Raw genomic sequence first — 24,773 nt, forward strand, 5'->3', positions numbered from 1 at the left:
ATTTATGTTATTGATCGTATTATAGGCGTATATATGTTCTGTTTTGCATTTCTTTAGATTTTAATGAAATGTAACACTTGCACATATTGTTCTTCTTTGGGAAGTGTAGATAAAAGAAAGTAATTAAGACAACATTTTGTTAGGGCGTTACATTAAAACAGAATAAATGGTAATAACATAACGGAAACATAAGTCTACTGTATTTATTACTTTGGATAACAATGTTAGTTTCCTTTCCAAAGATGTGTTGAAAACAAGCTAAACACTCAACCCTGATTTCATTTAATTTGATTGTTTCAAGGTAAATAATACACATAAACAGAAGTATAAAGAGCTTGTTTTGTCATAGGGCTATAATTCTACAAATGCAGGAACCATAAGCTACCATTATGAACTCGTCTTCCCATCGCTGTCATATTCTTCAATTTGATGGCAAGAGCCGAACCCACAAATGTAGCTGAAAACGGACCAAGATAAAAATGAACCTTCCAGCAGCTTTGGATAACTATCTCTTCACACACTCAAGCTGTGGTTATGCAGCTAGCTATATCTTGTTTCCAGTAACTACCGTTTCACATTTCTTCAGAAAACCAAATATACATTAACCGCATTTTCCCACCACTATTGAGTCTAGGCTCAACATCTGTGTTGGTACATGCACATTGAAGCAAACAAGTTGAAAACAGAGAATAGGGGATCTTACAATCTTATTGTTTCGCTTCTGATAAGATTCAATCAAATAACATTCACAAATATTAATAGATGATCTTATAGTAAAGAAATGCTATGTTATATATATTAGGTAGCCTTTATTCATACAAAGCAGCAAGGAACTTTAAAATTTGCAGAACCATTGTTGTGACTTTTCATTCACAAAAGCAGCGTTTATTAAATCCATCCTCATCTGAAAGGATATTATTATTTTGAGCAACTTGGTTAATTTGAGCAGGCTGTGTTACTCTTCATAAAAGCTGCATTAAAAAAACATTGTATTAAATGTAAAAAAGCACCAATAAATGATTTTGCGCATAGCCCAATTTTTACGCTCAATAAGCACTCAGCATTTAGATATTTAATGCAACAATTGATTCTCCTACTCATTAATTAAGATGTGAAATACTATGTTAGAAAAACTAATTTCTTGAGAAAAATTACACTTCAATACAAGACAAGTTACAACATATTATATTGGATAATGATTTAGAACTCATGGGCCTACATATTTAGGTAGATATTTTGTATAAATTAAATACAGGTTGTGAGTATAATTTAGGCCTACCTCTGACATATTGCAGGGCAATTGGCAGTTGAAGCTATTAGAAGACATGGAAAACTATGGCTCACAATATTGTAGCATCTAAAAAATAAAGCAGGAAAAATAAAAGCAATACAAATAAAAATGTTAGACCTCAATGGGATGTAAAGTCCATGTTGTTTACCTCCCACTACAATTCTATCCATACATGGGGGGTGGTCTCCTTTCAATGAATGTGTCTACAGGTGCTGGGTCCTCTTCCCATGTTCCTGTGGTGCAGGAGAGAGAGCCCACAGCAGTACACCATGCTCTTCACTATCATCACTGTATAAACCAGAGAGGCCAGGTTCAGACTGCACGTTGACTGGAAGGATTCTGTAGAAGAGAAAAGAGTAAGACCGGGATTCAATTCATTGTTGGTTACAGAGGCATTGCGGTTCTTAAAGACATTCTCCTTTTAAGCCGACATATGCAACATTTACCGTGGATGGCATCTCGGCAAACAGGAAATATGCCTTTAAAATACACCTAGCCTATTCACCACGATCAGATTAGCTATCCAATCGCATTTTGTTGGCACCACTTCATTTAGTGTGTTTTTAGCAATAATAATGTTTTGCGAGTACAACAGGTAAAAGTGTTCCATGCGGCTCGCGCTGCTTTATCACAATACCTGGTACTCTGGCCCTGGATCTTGGAGCCACTATTCATGCAGGTCCAGGAGTCGTTTCAGCATTGGCATGTATTCATAGATGCCAAGGGAAGCCATGCTTTCCCCCAAAAATGTCCAATAAAAATATATCTTTCGTCTGTTTCATAATTTTCAATTCGCAACTGACAATGTATTTCAAAGGAGAAAGCATCAGAGTGAGCGAAACAGCGCCCCTCTGTCTCAAAGTGTGGGTCATCTGATGCGGTCTGGTCCAAACGAGTATGACATTGTTGCCGCCCGTAGCATTAAAGGCAAGGGAAGCCAGCGTACACCAGTGTGCAAATCAGCGTTGAGCTAAACTGATCGAGCTCAGCGAATGGTCCTGGTATTCCCCCCCCAAAAAAAGTTAAGGGAAGCCAGCTTGGATTTGCGTCACTCAAATCCCATTGGGAGCAAATGCCATTGACAGAAAAACTTCAATTGTTGCATGTTGTTTAGTTGTTCTCCTGTGGCTAGCTAGCCAGCTAGCTAAAATTGTCTATTTCCTAAATTACCTATGGATAGAGATAGGGATTTGGACTTATGTTACCTAGCTAACGTTGACCATGAATGGAAGTTAGGCTAGCGAGTAAGCAAAAAATAAATGCATGTAGTATATGACAGCGTGATAGACTGTTCCTCAACTAGGGGCGGCAGGGTAGCCTAGTGGTTAGAGTGTTGGACTGGTAACCGATAGGTTGCAAGTTCAAATCCCCGAGCTGACAAGGTACAAATCTGTCGTTCTGCCCCTGAACAGGCAGAACGACAGTTAACCCACTGGCAGTTTGCCCACAGGCAGTTAACCCACTGTTCCCACTGTCCCTAGGCAGTCATTGAAAATAAGAATTTGTTCTTAACTGACTTGCCTAGTAAAATAAAAAAAATTAAAATAAAAGAGGACAATGGCATTTCTGTTCAAGTAGGGTGAGCCAATATGTTTTTCTTCTTGCGCGAACGAGCATGAGCATGAGCACACAGATATCAGAACATCCACATATTTAGCTTGCGTTAATTGGACTAAATTGTTTTTGTATCTTTTAATGATCACTGTATCAGACGAGGAGAGAGGATTTGATGATGTTGAAACTGTTGAAGTTGAAATGGTGCTGGAATAGAGGTAGCTCCTGTTTTCTTTGCGACTTGTGGTAACGGTGGTTTTGCTGTAAGTCAATAGTTTAGTGGTCAGCAAATTTCAGAAACATTAAATTGCTTGACCATGCTGTAGGTCATGTAACTGTCTGCTACTGTACATGCAATATGCTTTGAGGACTGCTTTGAGGTTACTATACGGTTTTGCAATAAAATAAAGCTGTGGTTGAATTTATTATTATGGTCTCGGCCTTTCTATCAATGTTGCAAGGCATATGAATGAACAGGTTACAGGGCTAACAACGCAATTATCACAACACATATTTTTATTTTTTTGGAGGGGGGACTTGGCTTTATAGCACAGATGAGGGAAGGCAACTAAACACTCCAGGATCCGGATCATAAGAGGATACAGCGCATTCGAAAATTATTCAGACTCCTTGACTTTTCATATTTTGTTACGTTACAGCCTTTTTTCCCTCCATCTACACACAACACCCCATAATGACAAAGCAAAAACAGGTTGCGATTAAAAATGTAACTGAAATATTACATTTGCATAAGTATTCAGACCCTTTACTCAATACTTTGTTGAAGCACCTTTGGCAGCGATTACAGCATTGAGTCTCTTTGGATATGACGCTACAAGCTTCGCACACCTGTATTTGGGGAGTTTCTCCCATTCTTCTCTGCAGATCCTCTTAAGCTTTGTCAGGTTGGATGGGGAGCATTGCTGCTCAGCTAAATCTTGGTTTCATCAGACCAGAGAATATTGTATCTCACGTTCTGAGTCCTTTAGGTTCGTTCTGAGTCCTTTAGGTTTCTTTTGGCAAACTCCAAGCAGGCTGTCATGTGTCTGACTGAGGAGGAACTGTGGAGCTCTGTCAGAGTGACCATTAGGTTTAGAGGTCGACCGATTCCATTCCGTATTTTATCTAACGGGTGGCATCCATAAGTCTAAATATTCCTGTTACATTGCACAACCTTCAATGTTATGTCATAATTACGTAAAAGACTGGCAAATTAGTTTGCAACGAGCCAGGCGGAACAAACTGTTGAATATACCCTGACTCTGCGTGCAATGAACGCAAGAGAAGTGACACAATTTCACCTGGTTGATATTGCCTGCTAACCTGGATTTTCTCTGGCTAAATATGCAGGTTTAAAAATATATACTTCTGTGTATTGATTTTAAGAAAGGCATTGATGTTTATGGTTAGGTATTGATGTTTATGGTTAGGTACAGTCGTGTAACGCCTGTGCTTCTTTTGCAAATGCGATTTTGTTAAATAAATAAAATCTGCCAAATCATGGTCCATAAATACAGATTTCCGATTGTTATGAAAACTTGAAATCGGCTAACCAATTAGGTTCTTGGTCACCTCATTGACCAAGGCCCTTCTCCCCAAATTGCTCAATTTGGCCAGGAGGCCAGCTTTAGGAAGAGTCTTGGTGTTTCCAAACTTCTTGCATTTAAGAATAATGGAGGCCACTGTGTTCTTGGGGACCTTTAAGGTTGCAGAAATGTTTTGGTAACCTTCCCCAGATCTGTGCCTCAACACAATCCTGTTTCGGAGCTCAACGGACAATTCCATCGACCTCATGGCTTGGTTTTTGCTCTGATATGCACTCAACTGTGGGACCATATATAGAGAGACGTGTGTGCCTTTCCAAATCATGTCCACTCAATTGAATTTACCACTTGGACTCCAAGTTGTAAAAACATCTCAAGGATGATCAATGGAAACAGGATGCACCTGAGCTCAATTTTGAGTCTCATATCAAATGGTGTAAATAAATTGTAAAAAAATAAATGTAAACCTGTTTTTGCGTTTTCATTGTGTTAATCCGAGAGAACATTTTAATTTAATATATTTTGGAAAAAGTCACGTGGTCTGAATAATTCCTGAATGCACTGTATGTGAAGGCACCCTTTAAAGGTAATTTTCAATTCAGCAGACATAAGCCATGAATGCCTTCTTACACTCCCCCCCATATTTTTGAATTGACCCGAACGAACCATGCATGAAATACACATATATTTTACCATCGGCAAGATGTAGAGTCTGTGACTGCTGCGTGTCATTTCTGAACAGGCAGGTTGGTGAAGCCACTGTGGTTCGCGGAGCTTCAGTTGGTTTTTCTGAGAATGAAATGGAAAAAGATCATAATAAAAAAGAAATCCGAGCATTCTGTAGGCTACTGTCGAGGATAATTGTTGAGAAAAAAAGGCTATTTTGTTTAAAAACTTGAGACTAACTACACAACATTCCAATACAATTACCAAGTATGAGTCCAATTTTTGTATACTTTCTTTTTTTCTTTGAAAAGTTAATAGGCCTGTCAATTTTACAAGGTTGAATACACAATAACCTACTCATAATTATATTACATACATATTAAATGAATAATGATGTATATAAAACAGTTTTACATTAGTATGTAGGCCTATTTCAATGACTGGCTTTACCTTTTAGCATGTAAACATCTTGAGGGCCCCCTTCATGCTCCACAGAACAGATGAATTTGTTCCTGTAAATCTTCTCTCTATCAATGATGATCATACTGGTCGTCCGTCCTTCCTCCCTCTGCTCCAGCTGTTCCCCCTCTGCTTTAGGCACCTCAACTGCTCTGCCGTTTTCATCCTCCAGCTTCCATGAGATCTTGACCAAGTCTGGAAACATGTCTCCAGCCAGACATAGCAGGGTGTTCACCTTCGACTCAGGGTTGGACTCTGAGTAGACCGTCACTTTGGGTTTTTGTAGGGTATTGTCTGGTTCTCAAGAGAAATAATAACATTTACAAACTTCTTTAAAGAGCCATCACACAAGTTCAGACTTCAGATGTATTCTGTTGTCAAAAGGAATTGTGATGTCCCACACCATTTGTTTTATATCCAGCTTTACTGTCTATAGTCAAGTTAACAATTACATAAATAAACCAACTGATTTTTCTTAGCTATCGTTTAGGGAAGATATTATTTCAATAAAGTCAATTATAACATTCAAAATGATTTAAATCAGATTTTTAGCTCAGTAAACAGTTTGACATTCTTCCCTATATCAGATTACTTTACATGTCACACATTTAACTGAGGGTGTATATCTAATATTAAGGACATGCAATATTCTGCAAATTATGCACATGGCTTCCTTGAAAATCTGAATAATCAATTATACAGGCTAATAACAAACATTCAAATTCATAGATATTTTTTCTAACATGGGTTGATCATAAATAGTGTGTGCATATTTGGGTAGCAATACTGCAGGATGTTTGGTCAATTATGTTGGACTGATTAATTATTAATGACTACTGCTTAGTTGATTCTGCCCGAAAATCAGAGGAATGGATCTCTTACCTGTCACATAAAGTCTCGTACCAGAGCCAAATAAAAGTACATACACAGTGAATATTCCCTTGACAAAAAGTAGTCTTCACTTCGCCTTGGCAGAGCTTGTTAGCTATACAAATGTTCAAATGTTCCACGGCCTCATGCACCCCAAATATCTGAGGGGGCACACTCAAAACATGCTTAATTTTACAGTATGTTAAAAACAATATATATATTTTTATGCATATCTAAGCATACCTCTTAAGCCTAAAAAAAATCTGGAGGGGGCACGCACACAGAATGAGTTGGAACATGAAGCCTACTAACAACGTTTTTCCATTGGTAGCACTGTTGTTAAGAGCACAAACGTTAAGAGCAAAACATAAACATTAGGAGCACCAGAAATTATGTTTTTAATCAATTGAGGTGTAGCCTGTATTAGCTACTTCTGAAGCACACGTGCCATTGAAGCTAATATAACTGTAAAGACAAGTTGATTATAAAAAGCAAAAATGTTGATAAAAATACCTGTTATTGAATTAAAAGGTTATTTGTAGAATCTTAGGTTTCTACATTGTATAAACACACTGCCCAAACCAGCTTAGGCTTACTGCTGTGCTATGTCACATGCTACAGCAAATCTCCAAGTATGTTAATTTGTGATGATAATGAAAATGTATGATGTAAATTATCACTGACTTGAGAGGAAACAAGAGAGTTCTGACTTACATTTCATTGTAATAAGTTGGCCCTATAAAGGCACAAGGCGAGACCCAGATGCAGACACGGGAGGCAGATGTCTTTGATATTTACTAAACAATCCAAAAGGGGTAGGCAAGAGAATGGTCGAGGACAGGCAAAAGGTTAAAACCAGAGTCCATGAGGTACAGAGCAGCAGGCAGGCAGAACGGTCAGGCAGGCAGGTACGGAGTCCAGAAAACAGGCAAGGGTCAAAACCGGGAAGACTAGCAAAAAGAGAATAGAAGCAGGAGTACAGGAAAACACTCTGGTTGACATGAAAAACATACAAGACAAACTGGCACAGAGAGACAGGAAACAGATGGATAAATACACTGGGGAAAAATAAGCGACACCGGGAGGTGCTGGAGACAATCACAAGGTGAATCAGATCACAGTGTGACAGGCCCTTTAACTCCTCCTTGCAGATACACTTTCCCCTCACTCCTAGTCTTTCCTATGTTGGGCTCTGATGAAGGTTGACTGGGCGAAAGCTCAGTTACTATTAAAATACATTTGCATCTGATTGGAAGTGTGCAGAAACTTTTTCCCGCTTTTTCAGCTTTGCATTTTGCTTCCAGCACCTTCACTAATCTTACAGGCTCCATGATCTCTATCAAAAAAAGCCAATGCTCACCTTCAGCCCTGTCATCACGCAAATGCTTACAATATGGTGTTAAATACTGTATATTATTAATCATCACCCTCATTTTACATTGTTTAATAATCACAGTCTCCTCTTGGGTGACCAGCAAATATCTTTTCCAGCTTGGAGGGAGAGGGGAATTCATACTCTCTCTGATATTGTGGACAGTTGTAGCCTACGTGCTTTCCAAGACCTGATAAAGCAAAATGATCTGCCTGGTTCTTCATTTTGCTTTCATTAGCAGCTTTGTTCTGCTCTACGTGATTATGGAGTACCCTGAGATTCAGATATAGTATCCAATTCTATCCACAAAATAATGACAGCAAGGGTAAGGCCATATTCTCAAAGTGTTACATTCTAAATCGAACCAACATATCACCAACTACCAATCTATTCAAAATGGAACAAAGATATACCAGCGATATATATTATTGTGCCTCTGGAAAGTACTCAGACACCTTGACTTTTTCCACATTTTGTTACGTTACAGCCTTACTCTTAAATTGATTGTATTAAAACAAAATCCTCAGCATTTTACACCCAATACCCTATAATGACAATTGCAGTCAGCATGTCAATTGCACACTCCCTCAAAACTTGATACATCTGTGGCATTATGTTGTGCGACAAAACTGCATATATTAGAGAGGCCTTTTATTGTCCCCAGCACAAGGTGCACCTGTATCATGATCAGCTTATTGACATGCTACACCTGTCAGGTGGATGGATTATCTTGGCCAAGGAGAAATGCTCACTAACAGGGATGTAAACAAATTTGTGCACTAAATTTGAAAGCCATTTGCTCAGAGACCCAAGCCAGCATCTGCAACTGATGTATGATGTGTGCCACAAATGCACTGGCTGGCTAGGCTACCTAGATGTTTTCATTCCAAATTAGTGACTGAAAGTAGTTACATTTTTAACATAGTGATGACCTACACTTTGCAAATAACTTTTGAATTACAGGTGCATAATGATGCACCCTGCAACAAGCAAGCTCAGCCATATTTGTTCTATTGCCCAATTACTGTACAAGGTCGCTGTGGTTCGGCAGTTCATAGTGCCCTGCTGGAAAATACCCCAAAGTGGGGGAATTTTCTGTACACCAGCATGAGGGAGCTGACACACCTTGCAGTTATGGAGCACAACACGATTGTGGACAGAAACCAGCTAGGGATAATAAAGGTATAAAATCATGACTACAACAGTAATGACACAACCACCTCATTTTCTTCTCTTCAGATTCTCAAAACACACTACAAAGACATGTCTACAAAATTCCCCTGCAAAAGGTTACTATTGATACACCAAGATGGTGCCGAAGTAGAAGGCAGTTGTGCCCCCAGCCGAGTTTGTTTATTTGTAACTTATTTTGTAACTTATTTTTTACATAAAGTTGCCTCTACCGTCTCTTATGACCGAAAATGACTTCTAGACATCAGGACTGCAATTTCTCAACATGGACTAGCAGAATATTTACAGTGCCTTGCGAAAGTATTCGGCCCCCTTGAACTATGCGACCTTTTGCCACATTTCAGGCTTCAAACATAAAGATATAAAACTGTATTTTTTTGTGAAGAATCACCAACAAGTGGGACACAATCATGAAGTGGAACGACATTTATTGGATATTTCAAACTTTTTTAACAAATCAAAAACTGAAAAATTGGGCGTGCAAAATTATTCAGCCCCTTTACTTTCAGTGCAGCAAACTCTCTCCAGAAGTTCAGTGAGGATCTCTGAATACTTCGCAAGGCACAGTATTTTCCTTTCGCGACTCTGACGAGCCCGACACAATGGATATACTGCTTCCTCGGGAACAGGCCGCGATCCCCATGATCTGCATGAAAAGGAGGCAGAGAATAGGGGCCGAAGAGTGGGCTGCCTTCTGAGAATTCGTAGGCGATCGAATAAACCCCACTTCTCTCCATTCTGCTAGCAAACGTGCAATACTTGGAGAATAAAATCGACAACTTATGCGGAAGATTAAACTATCAACGGGACATTAAAAACTGTAACATCTTATGCTTCACAGAGTCGTGGCTGAACGACAACAATATCAACATAAAGCTGGCTGGTTATATGATGTACCGGCAGGATAGAACAATAAACCAGCTGTAAATAACAGCTGGTAAACGATATCTAAGGAAGTCTCGAGCTATTGCTCCCCTGAGGTATACTATCTCATGATAAGCTGTAGACCACACTACCTACCGAGAGAGTTTTCATCTGTATTCTTCATAGATGTTTACATAGTCCCAGCCTCTGACTGTGGTGGTAAGACAGCATTGTATGAGCTATATTCCACCATAAGCAAACAAGAAAACACTCACCCAGAGGCTGCGCTCCTAAGTAGCTGGGGACTTTCAATGCAGGGAAATCCGTTTTACCAAATTTCTATCAGCATGTTATATGTGCAACAAGAGGAAAGATAATTCTGGACCACCTGTAGTCAACACACAGACGCATACAAAGCTCTCCCTTACCCTCCATTTGGCAAATCTGACCATAATTATACTCCTGCATACAAGCTCAAATTAAAGCAGGAAGCACCAGTGACTCGATCAATAACAACGTGGTCAGAAGATGCAGATGCTAAGCGAAAGGACTGTTTTGCTAGCACAGACGGTAATATGTTCCGGTGTCCCTCCAATGACGACAGTACACCACATCAGTCATTAGCTTCATCAATAAGTGCATCGATGAAATTGTCCCCACAGTGACCGTACGTACATAGCCCAACCAGGAGCCATAGATTACAGGCAGCACTGGGCTAAAGGCTAGAACTGCCGCTTTCAAAGAGCGGGACTCTAACCCGGAAGCTTATATGCCCTACGACGAACCATCAAACAGGCAAAGACTCAATACAGGACTATGATCAAAGCGTACTACACCGGCTCTGATGCTCGTCGGATTTGGCAGGGCTTGTAAAACCATTACAGACTACAAAGAGAAGCCCAGCCGAGAGCTGCCCCCCTTCCAGACGAGCTAAACTACTTCTATGCATGCTTCGATGCAAATAACACTGAAACATGCATAAGAGCACCAGCTGTTCTGGAAGACTGAGATCACTCTCTCCGCAGCCGATGTGAGTAACACCTTTAAACAGGTCAACATTCACAAGGCCGCAGGGCCAGAGAGATTACCAGGACGTGTACTGCGAGCATGCGATGACCAACTGGCAAGTGTCTTCACTGACATTTTCAACCTCTCCCTGTCCGATTCTATAATACCAACATGTTTAAAGCAGACCACCATAGTGACTGTACCCAAGAACACTAAGGTAACCGACCCGTAGCACTTGCATCTGTAGCCATGAAGTGCTTTGAGGCTGGTCATGGCTCACATCAACACCATCATCCCAGAAACCCTAGACCCACTTCAATTTGCATACTGCCCTAACAAATCCACAGATGATGCAATCTCTCTATTGCACTCCGCACTGCCCTTTGCCACCTGGACAAAAGGAAGACAAATGTGACAATGCTATTCATTGACTACAGCTCAGCATTCAACACCATAGTGCCCTCAAAGCTTATCAATAAGCTAATGACCCTGGGACTATAAACACCTCCCTCTTCAACTGGATCCTGAACTTCCTGACAGGCCGCCCCTAGGTGGTAAGGGTACGTAACAACACATCCATCACACTTATCCTGAACACAGAGGCCCCTCAGGGGTGAGTGCACAGCCCCCTCCTGTTCTCCCTGTTCACTCATGACTGCAAGGCCAGGCACAACTCCAACACCATCATTAAGTTTGCCTATGGAACAACAGTGGTAGGCCTCATCACTGACAATGACGAGGCAGCCTATGGGGAGGAGGTCAGCGACTTGTCTTGTCCGTGTGGTGACAGGACAACAACCTCTCCCTCAACGTGATCAATACAAAGGAGAAGATTGTGGACTACAGGAAAAGAGGACCAAAAGAGGACCAAGCAGACCAAATTCCCTGGTGTCCACATCACCATCAAACTAACATAGTCCAAGCACACCAAGACAGTTGTGAAGAGGGCATGACAAAACTTATTCCCCCTCAGGGGACTGAAAAGATTTGGCATGGGTCCCCAGATCCTTAGAAGGTTCTACCGCTGCACCATTGAGAGCATCCTGACCGGTTGCATCACATTGCCTGGTATGTCAACTACTCGGCCTCTGACCGCAAGGCACTACAAACGGTACTGCGTAGGGCCATCCAGGGCCTCTATACCAGGTGGTGTCAGAGGAAGGCCCTAAAATGTTTCAAATACTCCAGCACCCTAGTCATAGACTGTTCTCTCTGCTACCGCACAGTAAGCGGTACCGGAGTGCCAAGTCTAGGTCCCCCCTCTTTTATACCGCTGCTTCTCTCTGTTGTTATCATCTATGCATTGTCACTTTAATAACTCCACCTACATATACATATTACCTCAACTAACCGTTGCTCCCTCACATTAACTCTTTACCCCTCTGTACATAGTCTTGCTATTGTTATTATACTGCTGCTCTTTAATTACTTGAAGGTTCATTTATTTACCATAAGCCAATTTAGCAGGCACTCTTATCCAGAGCGACTCACAGAAGGGTTGTGCATACAGTTCTGTACTTGTCCTCCGTGGAACTCATACTCACAACCCTGGCATTGCAAGCAACATGCTCTAACCAACGTAGCCACATGAACTACGTGCAACCACACCAGCCCAGAACTTCCACATCAGGCTTTTTCACCTGCAGGATCATCTGAGACCAGTCACCCGGACAGCTGATGAAACTGTGGGTTTTCACAAGAGAATCATTTCTGCAAAACCTGTCAGAAACTCAGGGAATCTCATCTGCGTGATCGTCGTCCTCACCAGGGTCATGACCTGACTGCAGGTCGGTGTCGAAACTGACTTCAGTGGGCAAATGCTGACCTTCTATGGGCAAATGCTGACATTCTATGGGCAAATGCTGACATTCTATGGGCACTGGCAGGCTGGAGAAGAAATTCATGTTCACGGACGAATCCCAGTTTCAACTGTACCGGGCAGATGGAAGACAGAGTGTATGGTGTTCTGTGGGCGAGCTGTTTGCTGATGTCAAAGTTGTGAACAGAGTGCCCCACGGTGGTGCTGAGGTTATGTTATGGGCAGGCATAAGCTACAGACAGCCAAAATAATTGCATTTATCGATGGCAATTTGAATGCACAGAGATACCGTGACGAGATCCTGATGCCCATTGTCGTGCCATTCATCCACCACCATCACCTCATTTTTTTTTCTATTTCAATATAACCTTTTTTTAACTCGGCAAATCAGTTAAAAACACATTCTTATTTACAATAACATCCTTCCAGGGAACACAGAAAGACCGATTTTTACCTTGTCAGCTCACGGATTCGATCCAGCAACTTTTTGGCTACTGGCCCAACGCACTAACCACCCCATGTTTCAGCAATGATCTGTACCCAATTCCTGGAAGCTGAACATGTCCCAGTTATTCCATGACCCGCATACTCACCAGACATGTCACCCATTGAGCATGTGTGGGATGCTCTGGAAGGACCTGTACGACCGTGTGTTCCAGTTCCTTTAATATCCAGGAACTTAACACAGCCATTCAAGAGGAGTAGGACAACATTCCACAGCCACAATTAACAGCCTGATTAACTTTATGCGAAGGAGATGTGTCACACTGCACGAGGCAAATGGTGGTCATACCAGATACTGACTGGTTTACTGATCCACGCACCTCCAGTTTTTTAAAAGGTATCTGTGAGCAACAGATGTATACAGTGAATTCAGACCCCTTGACTTTTTAGATTTTGTTTTGTTACATTCTTATTCTAAGATTAAATAAATAGTTCCCCCCCTCATCAATCTACACACAAAACCCCATAATTTCAAAGCAAAAGCAAATTTAGACATTTTTAAATTGTTTTTAAAAATATCACTGTTACCTAAGTTCTGACCCTTTAGTCAGTACTTTGTTGAAGCACTTTTGGCATCGATTACAGCCTAGCGTCCTCTTTGGTATGATTCTACAAGGTTGGCACACCTGTATTTGGGGAGTTACTTCTTTGCAGATGTTCGATCGGGTTCAAGTCCGGGCTCTTGCTGGGCCACTCAAGGACATTGACTTGATGGCTCCAAACTTCTTCCATTTAAGAATTGAATGAACCTTTATTTAAACAGGGAGTCACACTGAGGTAAAACTATTTTACACGAGAGCCCTGTATACATTTACACATAAACCACAACAGCCCTACTAAACACTAAAATAAAACACATAATACACAACATTAAATATATTTAAGAAAAGCAATCGCATTCTGTAACGTAAAAGTCTCCAATCAATCATTTTATTTGCCCGAAAGGCACCAGAATATCTTACTGCAAGGAATTCTGCATTTTGTTCTACACAAGGAGCAAAAACACTAAAAGCAGATTTTCCCAATTCCGTGGAGACTGCATTGTAAATCATTGTAAATCATTAGAAGGTTGTGTAGCTCTCTTCCTACATACAGAAAGGTCCATCCCACATGTTTGTAAAGAATACAATTCCTCTGACCTCATGGCTTAGTTTTTTTGCTCTGACATGCACTGTCAACTGTGGGATCTTATATAGACAGGGGTGTGCCTTTCCATATCATGTCCAATCAATTGAATTTAGCACAGGTGGACTCCAATCAAGTTGTAGAAACATCTCAAGGATGATCAATGGAAACCTCGATGCACCTGAGCTCAATTTTGAGTCTCATAGCAAACGATTGGAATATTTATGTAAACAAGTTATTCAGACCGTTATACCCATATATACCTGAAAAGCAAACAAACCTCTGTCCAACCTCTGCACAGAATGTACATATACAGGACACATCAAGAAGATGAAGTTTAGATACTGTTTTCTCATTGGCAAGACATCTTGTTTATTTATTTATAATTCCTTTTATAATTGCAATTCACTTTGGATTTGAAGAAGACACTACACTCTCACCTCTTATTATGTCACTTACTGTGGTATAGAAACCTTTTCATGAATTCAATGCTTGATTTAAACCACAGAGTTTTTTGTACAGGCTGTGTGGATCAGGTCTCACTGTGGGTTGACGAGTCCCAGCAGGCACAATAGTAGGTGGCAGAAAGGGACACTTTAACTGACTGGATCTTCAGCTCACTGGTGTCAGACTCCCTCCCAACAGTGAAATCTGCTCTCTGAGGATGAGTGGAATCACGACTGATAGAATTGTCATCAAAATCAAAGTATAGAATCCGAGTAAAGGGTTCACCCTCTCTCTTCTGGTACCAGTGGACCAGGTTACCCCTACACCGATCAGTAACTTTGCAGCCGAAGGAGACGCTCTGTTTCTCTCTCATAGACTTTGATATCTGGTCCTGTTGTAGCCGCTGTCCTGAAGCAGCCACTGTAAAACAAAAGTGGATCACAAAAAAAATCACAGTAAAGTTACTATATTCAAATATATGGATACAGGTTTGATGAACCACTTACCCAGAAAAATAGAGAATATTATTATACTACAGTCCATGTTCAGTTAATATTAAGATTTGGGGAATTGAAAAGCTACACGTTATATATATCACTGAACATGAGACTGATTTAACAGATCTTTACTGAAGTATGGTTTGGATCATAGAGTTGATTATGAAGATGAGAGGTGAAAAACCAGTTGGGGTGTGTCGTCTCAAACAGTTCCTCTGACAATGTCACTTCCTGTGGTGCAAAACACTTTCTTTTTCATTAATTCACAGCTTGATTCTTCCGCAGCTCAAGAATCAAGTTAAAAGGTTCTCCCTCCTTCTTCTGGTACCAGTAGACATACGCTGTACACTGATCATTGTCTTTGCAGCTGAAGGAGACAGCCTGTCCCTCTGTCCTAATCCATGATATCTCCTGGTCCAATTTCTGCCCTGCCACTGACACTGCAATGACAATTGACAACAACAACACACTAATAAGACAAAAATATATTTGCAAAACTTAAAAGCAATTACACGTGTCCACATACTATGCATCAATCATAGACTTAAATTCAGACAGAGACACTATTTTCTGCCAGTCATTTCCAGTTGCCCCACGACTTGGGTGCATTGAAAGAAGAGAAGATACAGTACTTCAACAGAGTAAAGAATGACCACAGAGCATAGAGACATTTCTATGATGATTCTGAGATGTCTTCTTTTGAACCTGAAGATAATTGTGTTTGGAAGGAGCATAGATGATGTGAGGTGAAACACTTTGACTTACTGCTCCTCCAATCTAATGTCACTTCCTGTGGTTGTTGACAAGGGCTATGTTACAATTATATTACATACGTGTCACTCCTTCCTCCCAAAGTGTGCACTTGTTCACTTCCCTTCACTGATTTGAAAGAAATATGGTGGAAAGGCCACTAGCCAATGCCTCCACGTATTCAATGAAGGGAGAAAGTTGATGTTATGGACACACCCATTCACTGTCTAAATTCAACCATTATAGTCTTTCTACAGATTTATCAATACTACTCAGGTAAGTGACCAATTCTATGTGTATCATTGTTCAAGGTCCTCCTATCTTTTGATGGAGACCTCTATCTTCAAGTTCCATAATTGCTCTTTTGATACTGACATTGCACCCCTATGTCTTTTACCACAAGATGGTGGTAAAACATAGCCCTATAAATAATTTAAAAAAAAGTTGAACAGAGAAATGGTTCACACAACAAACCAATGGCTATATCGTTTCAATCTTATAAATGGGGACTGTTGATTTTGGCTACATGTTCTGTTATCACTGATATTGTGTTATTATTATTATTTTATTTACCATTTAAGGTTTATAGTCCACCAAAGTTATAAGTATGGAGGTGGTGATCTGAGTAAAGAACAACCAACCTATGACCATGTCAAATGAAAAAACTGAGCAAATGTTTACTACAGCTGCAATGTCAGAGTGTGTGCACGCACCCTATTAAACTGGGTAATTACTGAGCAATGCCTTTGGAGCCGTCTGACAAGCTCTACTAACCATCATGATTAAGTTTAGTTTATTTATGGTATTGCACATTACCACAGGTTATTTTCGAACCTGCCAAGTGTATATCGGTTATACAAAACCCAGTGTATGTTGGTTATAAAAAACCCTGTGGGAATAGCAAAGCTCCCATTATTGAAGAATTCCAAAATTTTTAGAACATCAATCAAAGAACTCAAATCATAATTTACTTACTTTATTTAAGTGTCTGTACATCACTTACAGTAGTTTTTTTTCCTACAATTCAACATGGTCAAGGAGCAAATGGAAATGACTAGAGGGAAATAGTTCCTGTCTGATTTTAAGTCTATGATTGATGCAAATATTGTGGAGACATATTTGCTTTTAAATCAAATCAAATCCAAATCAAATTTTATTTGTCACATACACATGGTTAGCAGATGTTAATGCGAGTCTAGCAAAATGCTTGTGCTTCCAGTTCCGACAATGCAGTAATAACCAACAAGTAATCTAACTAACAATTCCAAAACTAATGTCTTATACACAGTGTAAGGGGATAAAGAATATGTACATAAATATATGAATGAGTGATGGTACAGAGCAGCATAGGCAAGATACAGTAGATGGTATCGAGTACAGTATAGACATATGAGATGAGTATGTAAACAAGGTGGCATAGTTCAAGTGGCTAGTGATACATGTATTACATAAGGATGCAGTAGATGATAGAGTACAGTATATACGTATACATATGAGATGAATAATGTAGGGTATGTAAACATTATATTAGGTAGCATTGTTTAAAGTGGCTAGTGATATATTTTACATCCTTTCCCATCAATTTCCATTATTGAAGTGGCTGGAGTTGAGTCAGTGTGTTGGCAGCAGCCACTCAATGTTAGTGGTTGCTGTTTAACAGTCTGATGGCCGTGAGATAGAAGCTGTTTTTCAGTCTCTCGGTCGCAGCTTTGATGCACCTGTACTGACCTCGCCTTCTGGATGATAGCGGGGTGAACAGGCAGTGGCTCGGGTGGGTGTTGTCCTTGATGATCTGGTTAAAACCATATGGGGCTACGGGTTCCCAACTAGGAACCCCCCCCCCTTCAGCCCAAATGGTGGCGCAGGGCACTTCATGACAAACGAAGTGAGTGCTACGGGGCGGTAGTCGTTTAGCTCAGTTACCTTAGCTTTCTTGGGAACAGGAACAATGGTGGCCCTCTTGAAGCATGTGGGAACAGCAGACTGGTATAGGGATTGATTGAATATGTCCGTAAACACACCAGCCAGCTGGTCTGCGCATGCTCTGAGGGCGCGGCTGGGGATGCCGTCTGGGCCTGCAGCCTTGCGAGGGTTAACACGTTTACTCACCTCAGCTGCAGTGAAGGAGAGACCGCATGTTTCCGTTGTAGGCCGTGTCAGTGGCACTGTATTGTCCTCAAAGCGGGCAAAAAAGTTATTTAGTCTGCCTGGGAGCAAGACATCCTGGTCCGTGACTGTGCTGGATTTCGTCTTATAGTCCTTGATTGACTGTAGACCCTGCCACATACCTCTTGTGTCTGAGCCGTTGAATTGAGATTCTACTTTGTCTCTATACTGACGCTTAGCTTATTTGATAGCCTTACGGAGGGAATAGCTGCACTGTTTGTAATCGGTCATATTACCAGTCACCTTGCCCTGATTAAAAGCAGTGGTTCGCGCTTTCAGTTTCACGCGAATGCTGCCATCAATCCACGGTTTCTGGTTAGGGAATGTTTTAATCGTTGCTATGGGAACGACATATTCAACGCACGTTCTAATGAACTCGCACACCGAATCAGCGTATTCGCCAATGTTGTTGCCTGACGCAATACGAAACATGTCCCAGTCCACGTGATGGAAGCAGTCTTGGAGTGTGGAATCAGCTTGGTCGGACCAGCGTTGGACAGACCTGAGCATTGGGGCTTCTTGTTTCAGTTTCTGCCTGTAGGCAGGGATCAGCAAAATGGAGTCGTGGTCAGCTTTCCCGAAAGGGGGGCGGGGCAGGGCCTTATATGCGTCGCGGAAGTTAGAATAACAGTGATCCAAGGTTTTGCCAGCCCTGGTGGCGCAATCGATATGCTGATACATTTTATGGAGTCTTGTTTTCAGATTAGCCTTGTTAAAATCCCCAGCTACAATGAATGCAGCCTCAGGATGTATGGATTCCAGTTTGCAAAGAGTCAAATAAAGTTCATTCAGAGCCATCGATGTGTCTGCTTGGGGGGGAATATATACGGCTGTGATTATAATTGAAGATAATTCTCTTGGTAGATAATGCGGTCGACATTTGATTGTGAGGAATTCTAAATCAGGTGAACAGAAGGATTTGAGTTCCTGTATGTTTCTGTGATCACACCACGTCTCGTTAGCCATAAGGCATACGCCCCCACCACTCTTCTTACCAGAAAGGTGTTTGTTTCCGTCGGCGCGATGAGTGGAGAAACCCGCTGGCTGCGCCGCCACCGAAAGTATCTCTCCAGTGAGCCATGTTTCCGTGAAGCAAAGAACGTTACAGTCTCTGATGTCCCTCTGGAATGCTACCCTTGCTCGGATTTCATCAACCTTGTTGTCAAGAGACTGGACATTGGCGAGAAGAATGCTAGGAAGTGGGGCACGATGTGCCCGTCTACGTAGTCTGACCAGAAGACCGCCTCGTTTCCCTCTTTTACGAAGTCTTTTTTTTGGGTCGCCGGCTGTGATCCATTCCGTTGTCCTGGTTGAAAGGCAGAACACAGGATCCGCTTCGTGAAAGTCATATTCTTGGTCGTACTGATGGTGAGTTGACGCTGATCTTATATTCAGTAGTTCTTCTCGACTGTATGTAATGAAACCTAAGATGACCTGGGGTACTAATGTAAGAAATAACACGTAAAAAAAACAAAAAACTGCATTGTTTCCTAGGAACGCGAAGCGAGGCGGCCATCTCTGTCGGCGCCTCCTGCATCTTTTAAGTTCTGGTAATGTATTTTTGTCTCAGTGTGTTGATGTTGTGATTTTGTCTTTGCAGTGTCAGTGGCAGATATTGGACCAGGAGATTTCATGGACTAAGAAAAAGGGAGAGGCTGTGTCCTTCAGCTGCGAATACAATGATCAGTGTGGATCGTATGTCTTCTGGTACCAGAAGAAAGACAGAGAACCCTTTACCTTGATTCTCAACATCGCAAAGAGTAACTGCGCTGTTGATGCAAGCTACAACCATCCTCAAAAAGATGATTTCTCATCCCTGAGAAATAACAGATCTGATCTGAAGATCCAGTTAGTTAATCAGTTTGAATCACAGCCTTATTATTTTATATTGAATACCCAATAAAGAGAGCATTCCCTTATTTTTTCAATAGAGTAAATTAATAAGATTCACCATTCAAGGCACCAAGTTAATTTTCAAAGTGGTTTGGATGAAAGTGAAAATTATATGATTAATTTCTCTTAATTATAGTATTATATATATGTATATATGTGTATATATGTGTATATGTATGTGTATATGTGTATATGTGTATATGTGTATATGTATATATATGTATATATATGTATATATATGTATGTATATATATGTATATATATGTATATGTATGTGCAAATGTTAGGCTACATTTGATTTAAATCTAATGGAAAACCAAACCTAACATTACTAACATTACATTAGATTTAAATAAAATGTAGCCTAACATTTGCACATTTTGTTAAAGGGCCTTCTATGGTAAGTGTAGAGAAAAAAAGTATCTTAAGACATTTCGGTAACACTTTATATCACAGAATGGGTACTAAAATAATAACGTGGAAAATTAAACCCATTCTAGTGTGTTTGCTACTTCTCTTGATAACCCTATTACTTTCCTGGTAAAATAAATTCAACACTCCAACCCTGATTTAATTTATTTTGATTGTTTCATGGTAAAAGTACACATAAACAGAAGTATGAAGAAGTTGTATTCCCACAGACCTACAATTCTACAAATTCAAGAACAATAAGCTACTACTATGGAATCCTCTTGTCTGAGGATCTCTGATCACTCTCATATTCTCAAATTTGATGGCAAGGAGTGGCACATAGCCTAGCAGTTATGGGCCGGTAACAGAAATGTCACTGATTCGAATCCCTCAGCCGACTAGTATAATTGTATGTGGTATGTGCACTTGAGCACTAGATAAGAGTCGGTTTAATGACTAAAATGTAGAAATTGACCCAGATAAAAATAAACATCCAACAGCTTTGAATAACCAAAAACTCATCACACTATCGAGCTGTGCATGTTTCCAGTAACTACCGTTTCACCTTTCATTGGAAAAAACAACAAAGAAAGATGGTAACCACATTTTCCCACCACTATTGAGTCTAAGCTCAACACCTGCGTCGGAACTTGCAGATTAGAACTAACAGATTGAAAACAGACAATAGGGGATGTTATAAGTTTAAGTTCCGCTTCTGAAGTGATTCAATAAAATACAATTTTAAGTATAATGTATTATTAATTATGGTGACAGTTTGCTCATATAAAACAGCACGGTTGTAACTTTTCTTTCACAAGGGCAGCGATTATTAAACCCATCCCAATTTGAAAAGATATGGTTATTTGTAGAAATGTGCTACTACATAGGCTGTGGTGTAAAGTACCTAAGTAAAAACACTTTAAAGTACTAGTTAAGTCAGTTTTGGGGGTATCTATTCAAATTATTTTCAGATAATTCATTAAAGGTCAAATTCAATATTTTATCTAATAATTATTTCATTTTTATTTTGATTACTAAAGGGATCGTAAAATTCAAAATCAAGTATGATCCATGGTTTGACCATGGTTTGACCATCTTAAAACAATCCATATGTTAGCTCAGAAGGTATACGAATATATTGCACCCCTCTTCAATGATATGCCCTAAGACGGAATTCTACTTTAAAATAACTGTACTTACTGATATTAACTGTATACATGATGGCAAGCCATGTAGCACTAGCAGTAACCCATTAACTTCTTGCGTCGAGCAATCCCGGATCCGGGATTCTAGTTATAGCCTCAAGCTCATTAGCATAACGCAACGTTAACTAATCATGAAAATTGCAAATGAAATGAAATAAATATATTTGCTCTCAAGCTTAGATTTTTGTTAACAACACTGTCATCTCAGATTTTCAAAATATGCTTTTCAATCATAGCTAAACAAGCATTTGTGTAAGAGTGTTGATAGCTAGCATAGCTATAAGCCTAGAATTCAGCCAGCAACATTTTCACAAAAACAAGAAAATCATTCAAATAAAATAATTTACCTTTGAAGAACTTCAGATGTTTTCAATGAGACTCTCAGTTAGATAGCAAATGTTCAGTTTTTCAAAAAAATATTATTTGTGTAGGACAAATCGCTCCGTTTTGTTCACGTTTGGCTATGAAAAAACCTGTATCCAGTTATAGCCTCAAGCTCATTAGCATAACGTAACGTTAACTATTTATGAAAATCGCAAATGAAATGAAATGAATGTGCTAGGTCTCAAGCTTAGCCTTTTCTTAACAACACTGTCATCTCAGATGTTCAAAATATGCTTTTGAACCATAGCAAAACAAGCATTTGTGTAAGAGTATTGATAGCTAGCGTAGCATTTAGTGTAGCATTTAGCGGGCAACATTTGCACAAAAACCAGAAAAGGATTCAAATAAAATCATTTACCTTTGAAGAACTTCGGATGTTTTCAATGAGGAGACTCTCAGTTACATAGCAAATGTTCAGTTTTTCCTGAAAGATTCTTTGTGTAGGAGAAATCGCTCCGTTTTGTACATCACGTTTGGGTACAAAAACCCCCCCGAAAATTCAGTCATCAAAACGGCGAACTGTTTTCCAAATTAACTCCATAATATTGACTGAAACAAGGCAAACGCTGTTTAGAATCAATCCTCAATGTGTTTTCCCATATCTCTTCATTGATATATGTTCGTGGTAGTCTCCTTTCTCCGGTGAATCGCTTGGAAAAAGACATGCAGTTGAAGATGACTCACCAATTTCGACGGAGGACACCGGGTGGACACCTGGCAAATGTAGTCTCTTATGGTCAATCTTCCAATGATATGCCTACAAATACGTCGCAATGCTGCAGACACCTTGGGGAAACGATAGATCGGGCAGGCTCATTCCTTGCGCATTCACAGCATTATAAGGAGACAATGAAAAACAGAGCCTCAAAAATCCTACTCATTTCCGGGTTGAAGTTTCATCTTGGTTTTGCCTGTAGCATCTGTTCTGGGGCACTCACAGACAATATCTTTGCAGTTCTGGAAACGTCAGCGTGTTTCCTTTCCAAAGCTATCAATTATATGCATAGTCAAGCATCTTTTTGTGACAAAATATTGCGCTTAAAATGGGCACGTCTTTTTATCCAAAAATGAAATAGCGCCCCCATAGATGTAACAGGTTAACCTGTTGTGACTAGGGGGCAGTATTTTCAAAATAACGTTCCCAAATTAAACGGGATATTTTGTCAGGACAAGTTGCTAGAATATGCATATAATTGACAGGATAGAAAACACTCTAAAGTTTCCAAAACTGTAAAAATATTGTCTGTGAGTATAACAGAACCTATGTTACAGGCGAAAGCCTGAGAAAAATCCAATCCGGAAGTGACTCATCTTTTGAAAGCTCTGCGTGCCGATGCGTCCCTATTGAGCAGTGAATGGGCTATCAACCAGATTCCTTTTTCTACGTATTCCCCAAGGTGTCTACAGCATTGTGACGTAGTTTTACGCATTTATGTTGAAGAATAAGCGTAAGCGGCCACATTGTGTAAGTGGTCACCTGGTGTCCCTCAGAGGGATTCTTGCGTAAAATACAGAGGTAGCCATTATTCCAATCGGTCCTACTGAGAAACCAATTGTCCCGGTGGATATATTATCGAATAGATATTTGAAAAACACCTTGAGGATTGATTATAAACAACGTTTGCCATGTTTCTGTCGATATTATGGAGCTAATTTGGAATATTTTTCGGCGTTGTCAATTTCTGGTCGATTTCACAGCCAAACGTGAAGAACAAACGGAGCAATTTCGCCTACAAAAATAATATTTTGGGAAAAAATGAACATTGGCTATCTACCTGGGAGTCTCGTGAGTGAAAACATCTAAAGTTCATCAAAGGTAAACAATTTAATTTGATTGCTTTTCTGAATTTCGTGACCAGGTTGCCTGCTGCTAGCAAGGCATAATGCTATGCTAGGCTATCGATAAACTTACACAAATGCTTGTCTGGCTTTGTCTGTAAAGCATATTTTGAAAATCTGAGATGACAGGGTGATTAACAAAAGGCTAAGCTGTGTTCCAATATATTTGACTTGTGATTTTCATGAATAGGAATATTTTCTTGGAATATTTATGTCTGTTGTGTTATGCTAATTAGTGTCAGTCCATGATTACGCTCCCGGATCCGAGATGGGGAGTCATTAGAGGTTTAAATAGGCCTAGTTATGACAAATAATATAATATGAATCTTCCAGTTCAGGTAGAGCCCAATACACAGTATGTTTAATTATTATTATTTGTATGTTCAATTATTAACATGTATTTATTAGTACTGTACATTTCATAAATTAATAAATTGCTTTATTGAGTATTTTCTATCTTTTCACATGGTGATTTGCAACAAGTGTATTGTGACAGATCTCTCATTACCAATGAAGTGCATTTGAATAATGGACTCAGAGGACCAAGATCAACAGCACAACCAGTAGGCTCAGTCTTGGCAAGTCCAGGAGTCATCAGACCAGGATGTCCTCAACTGTGGTCCTAGGGCCTCAGGCCCTCCTGCAGGGGAGAAACAGTGATAGGGTAAAAAAAAGGGTGATTAGAGGGACCAGGGTTTCCCAAACTCTACAATTTCCTATTGGAAAAATGTATGGTGAAAAAACGATTGGAACCATTTCCCTGTTTGACCGCTAGGTTTTATGGGTATTATGACACCTCCTCTGTGGGGCTCTATGTCATTCACATATTAATTTCTTGACGCTACCCATCCCTTAAGCGGGATAATTGTCATCAGCAACCGCTGAATAGCATAGCGCCCCAGTCAAATAATATT

General features: G+C 40.1%; 1 protein-coding gene across 1 annotated transcript; it reads right to left on the minus strand.

Moving 5' to 3' along the window:
• Positions 1–188: 188 nt before the first annotated feature.
• Positions 189–15,406, minus strand: LOC135513653 (uncharacterized). The gene is made up of 5 exons (XM_064936512.1): positions 15,221–15,406; positions 14,805–15,134; positions 5,506–5,814; positions 5,083–5,178; positions 189–1,630 (listed from the first exon to the last, which is right to left on the minus strand). The coding sequence occupies exons 1-5, from the start codon at positions 15,255–15,257 to the stop codon at positions 1,482–1,484; spliced, it is 921 nt and encodes a 306-aa protein (XP_064792584.1). The 5' UTR covers positions 15,258–15,406; the 3' UTR covers positions 189–1,481.
• Positions 15,407–24,773: the final 9,367 nt, after the last annotated feature.

Source organism: Oncorhynchus masou, chromosome 25 (genome assembly GCF_036934945.1).
Source record: "Oncorhynchus masou masou isolate Uvic2021 chromosome 25, UVic_Omas_1.1, whole genome shotgun sequence".
Taxonomy (NCBI): domain Eukaryota; kingdom Metazoa; phylum Chordata; class Actinopteri; order Salmoniformes; family Salmonidae; genus Oncorhynchus; species Oncorhynchus masou.

Coding starts and splice junctions, on each gene's coding strand:
- LOC135513653 (XM_064936512.1), bottom strand. CDS start 15,257: ATGGACTGTAGTATAATAATATTCTCTATTTTTCTGG. Junction 5,815..14,804: donor CTCGTCAACCCACAGTGAGA/CCTGATCCACAC, acceptor ATTTCTCTTGAG/AACCAGACAATACCCTACAA. Junction 1,631..5,082: donor GACTCTACATCTTGCCGATG/GTAAAATATATG, acceptor TCTCTTCTACAG/AATCCTTCCAGTCAACGTGC.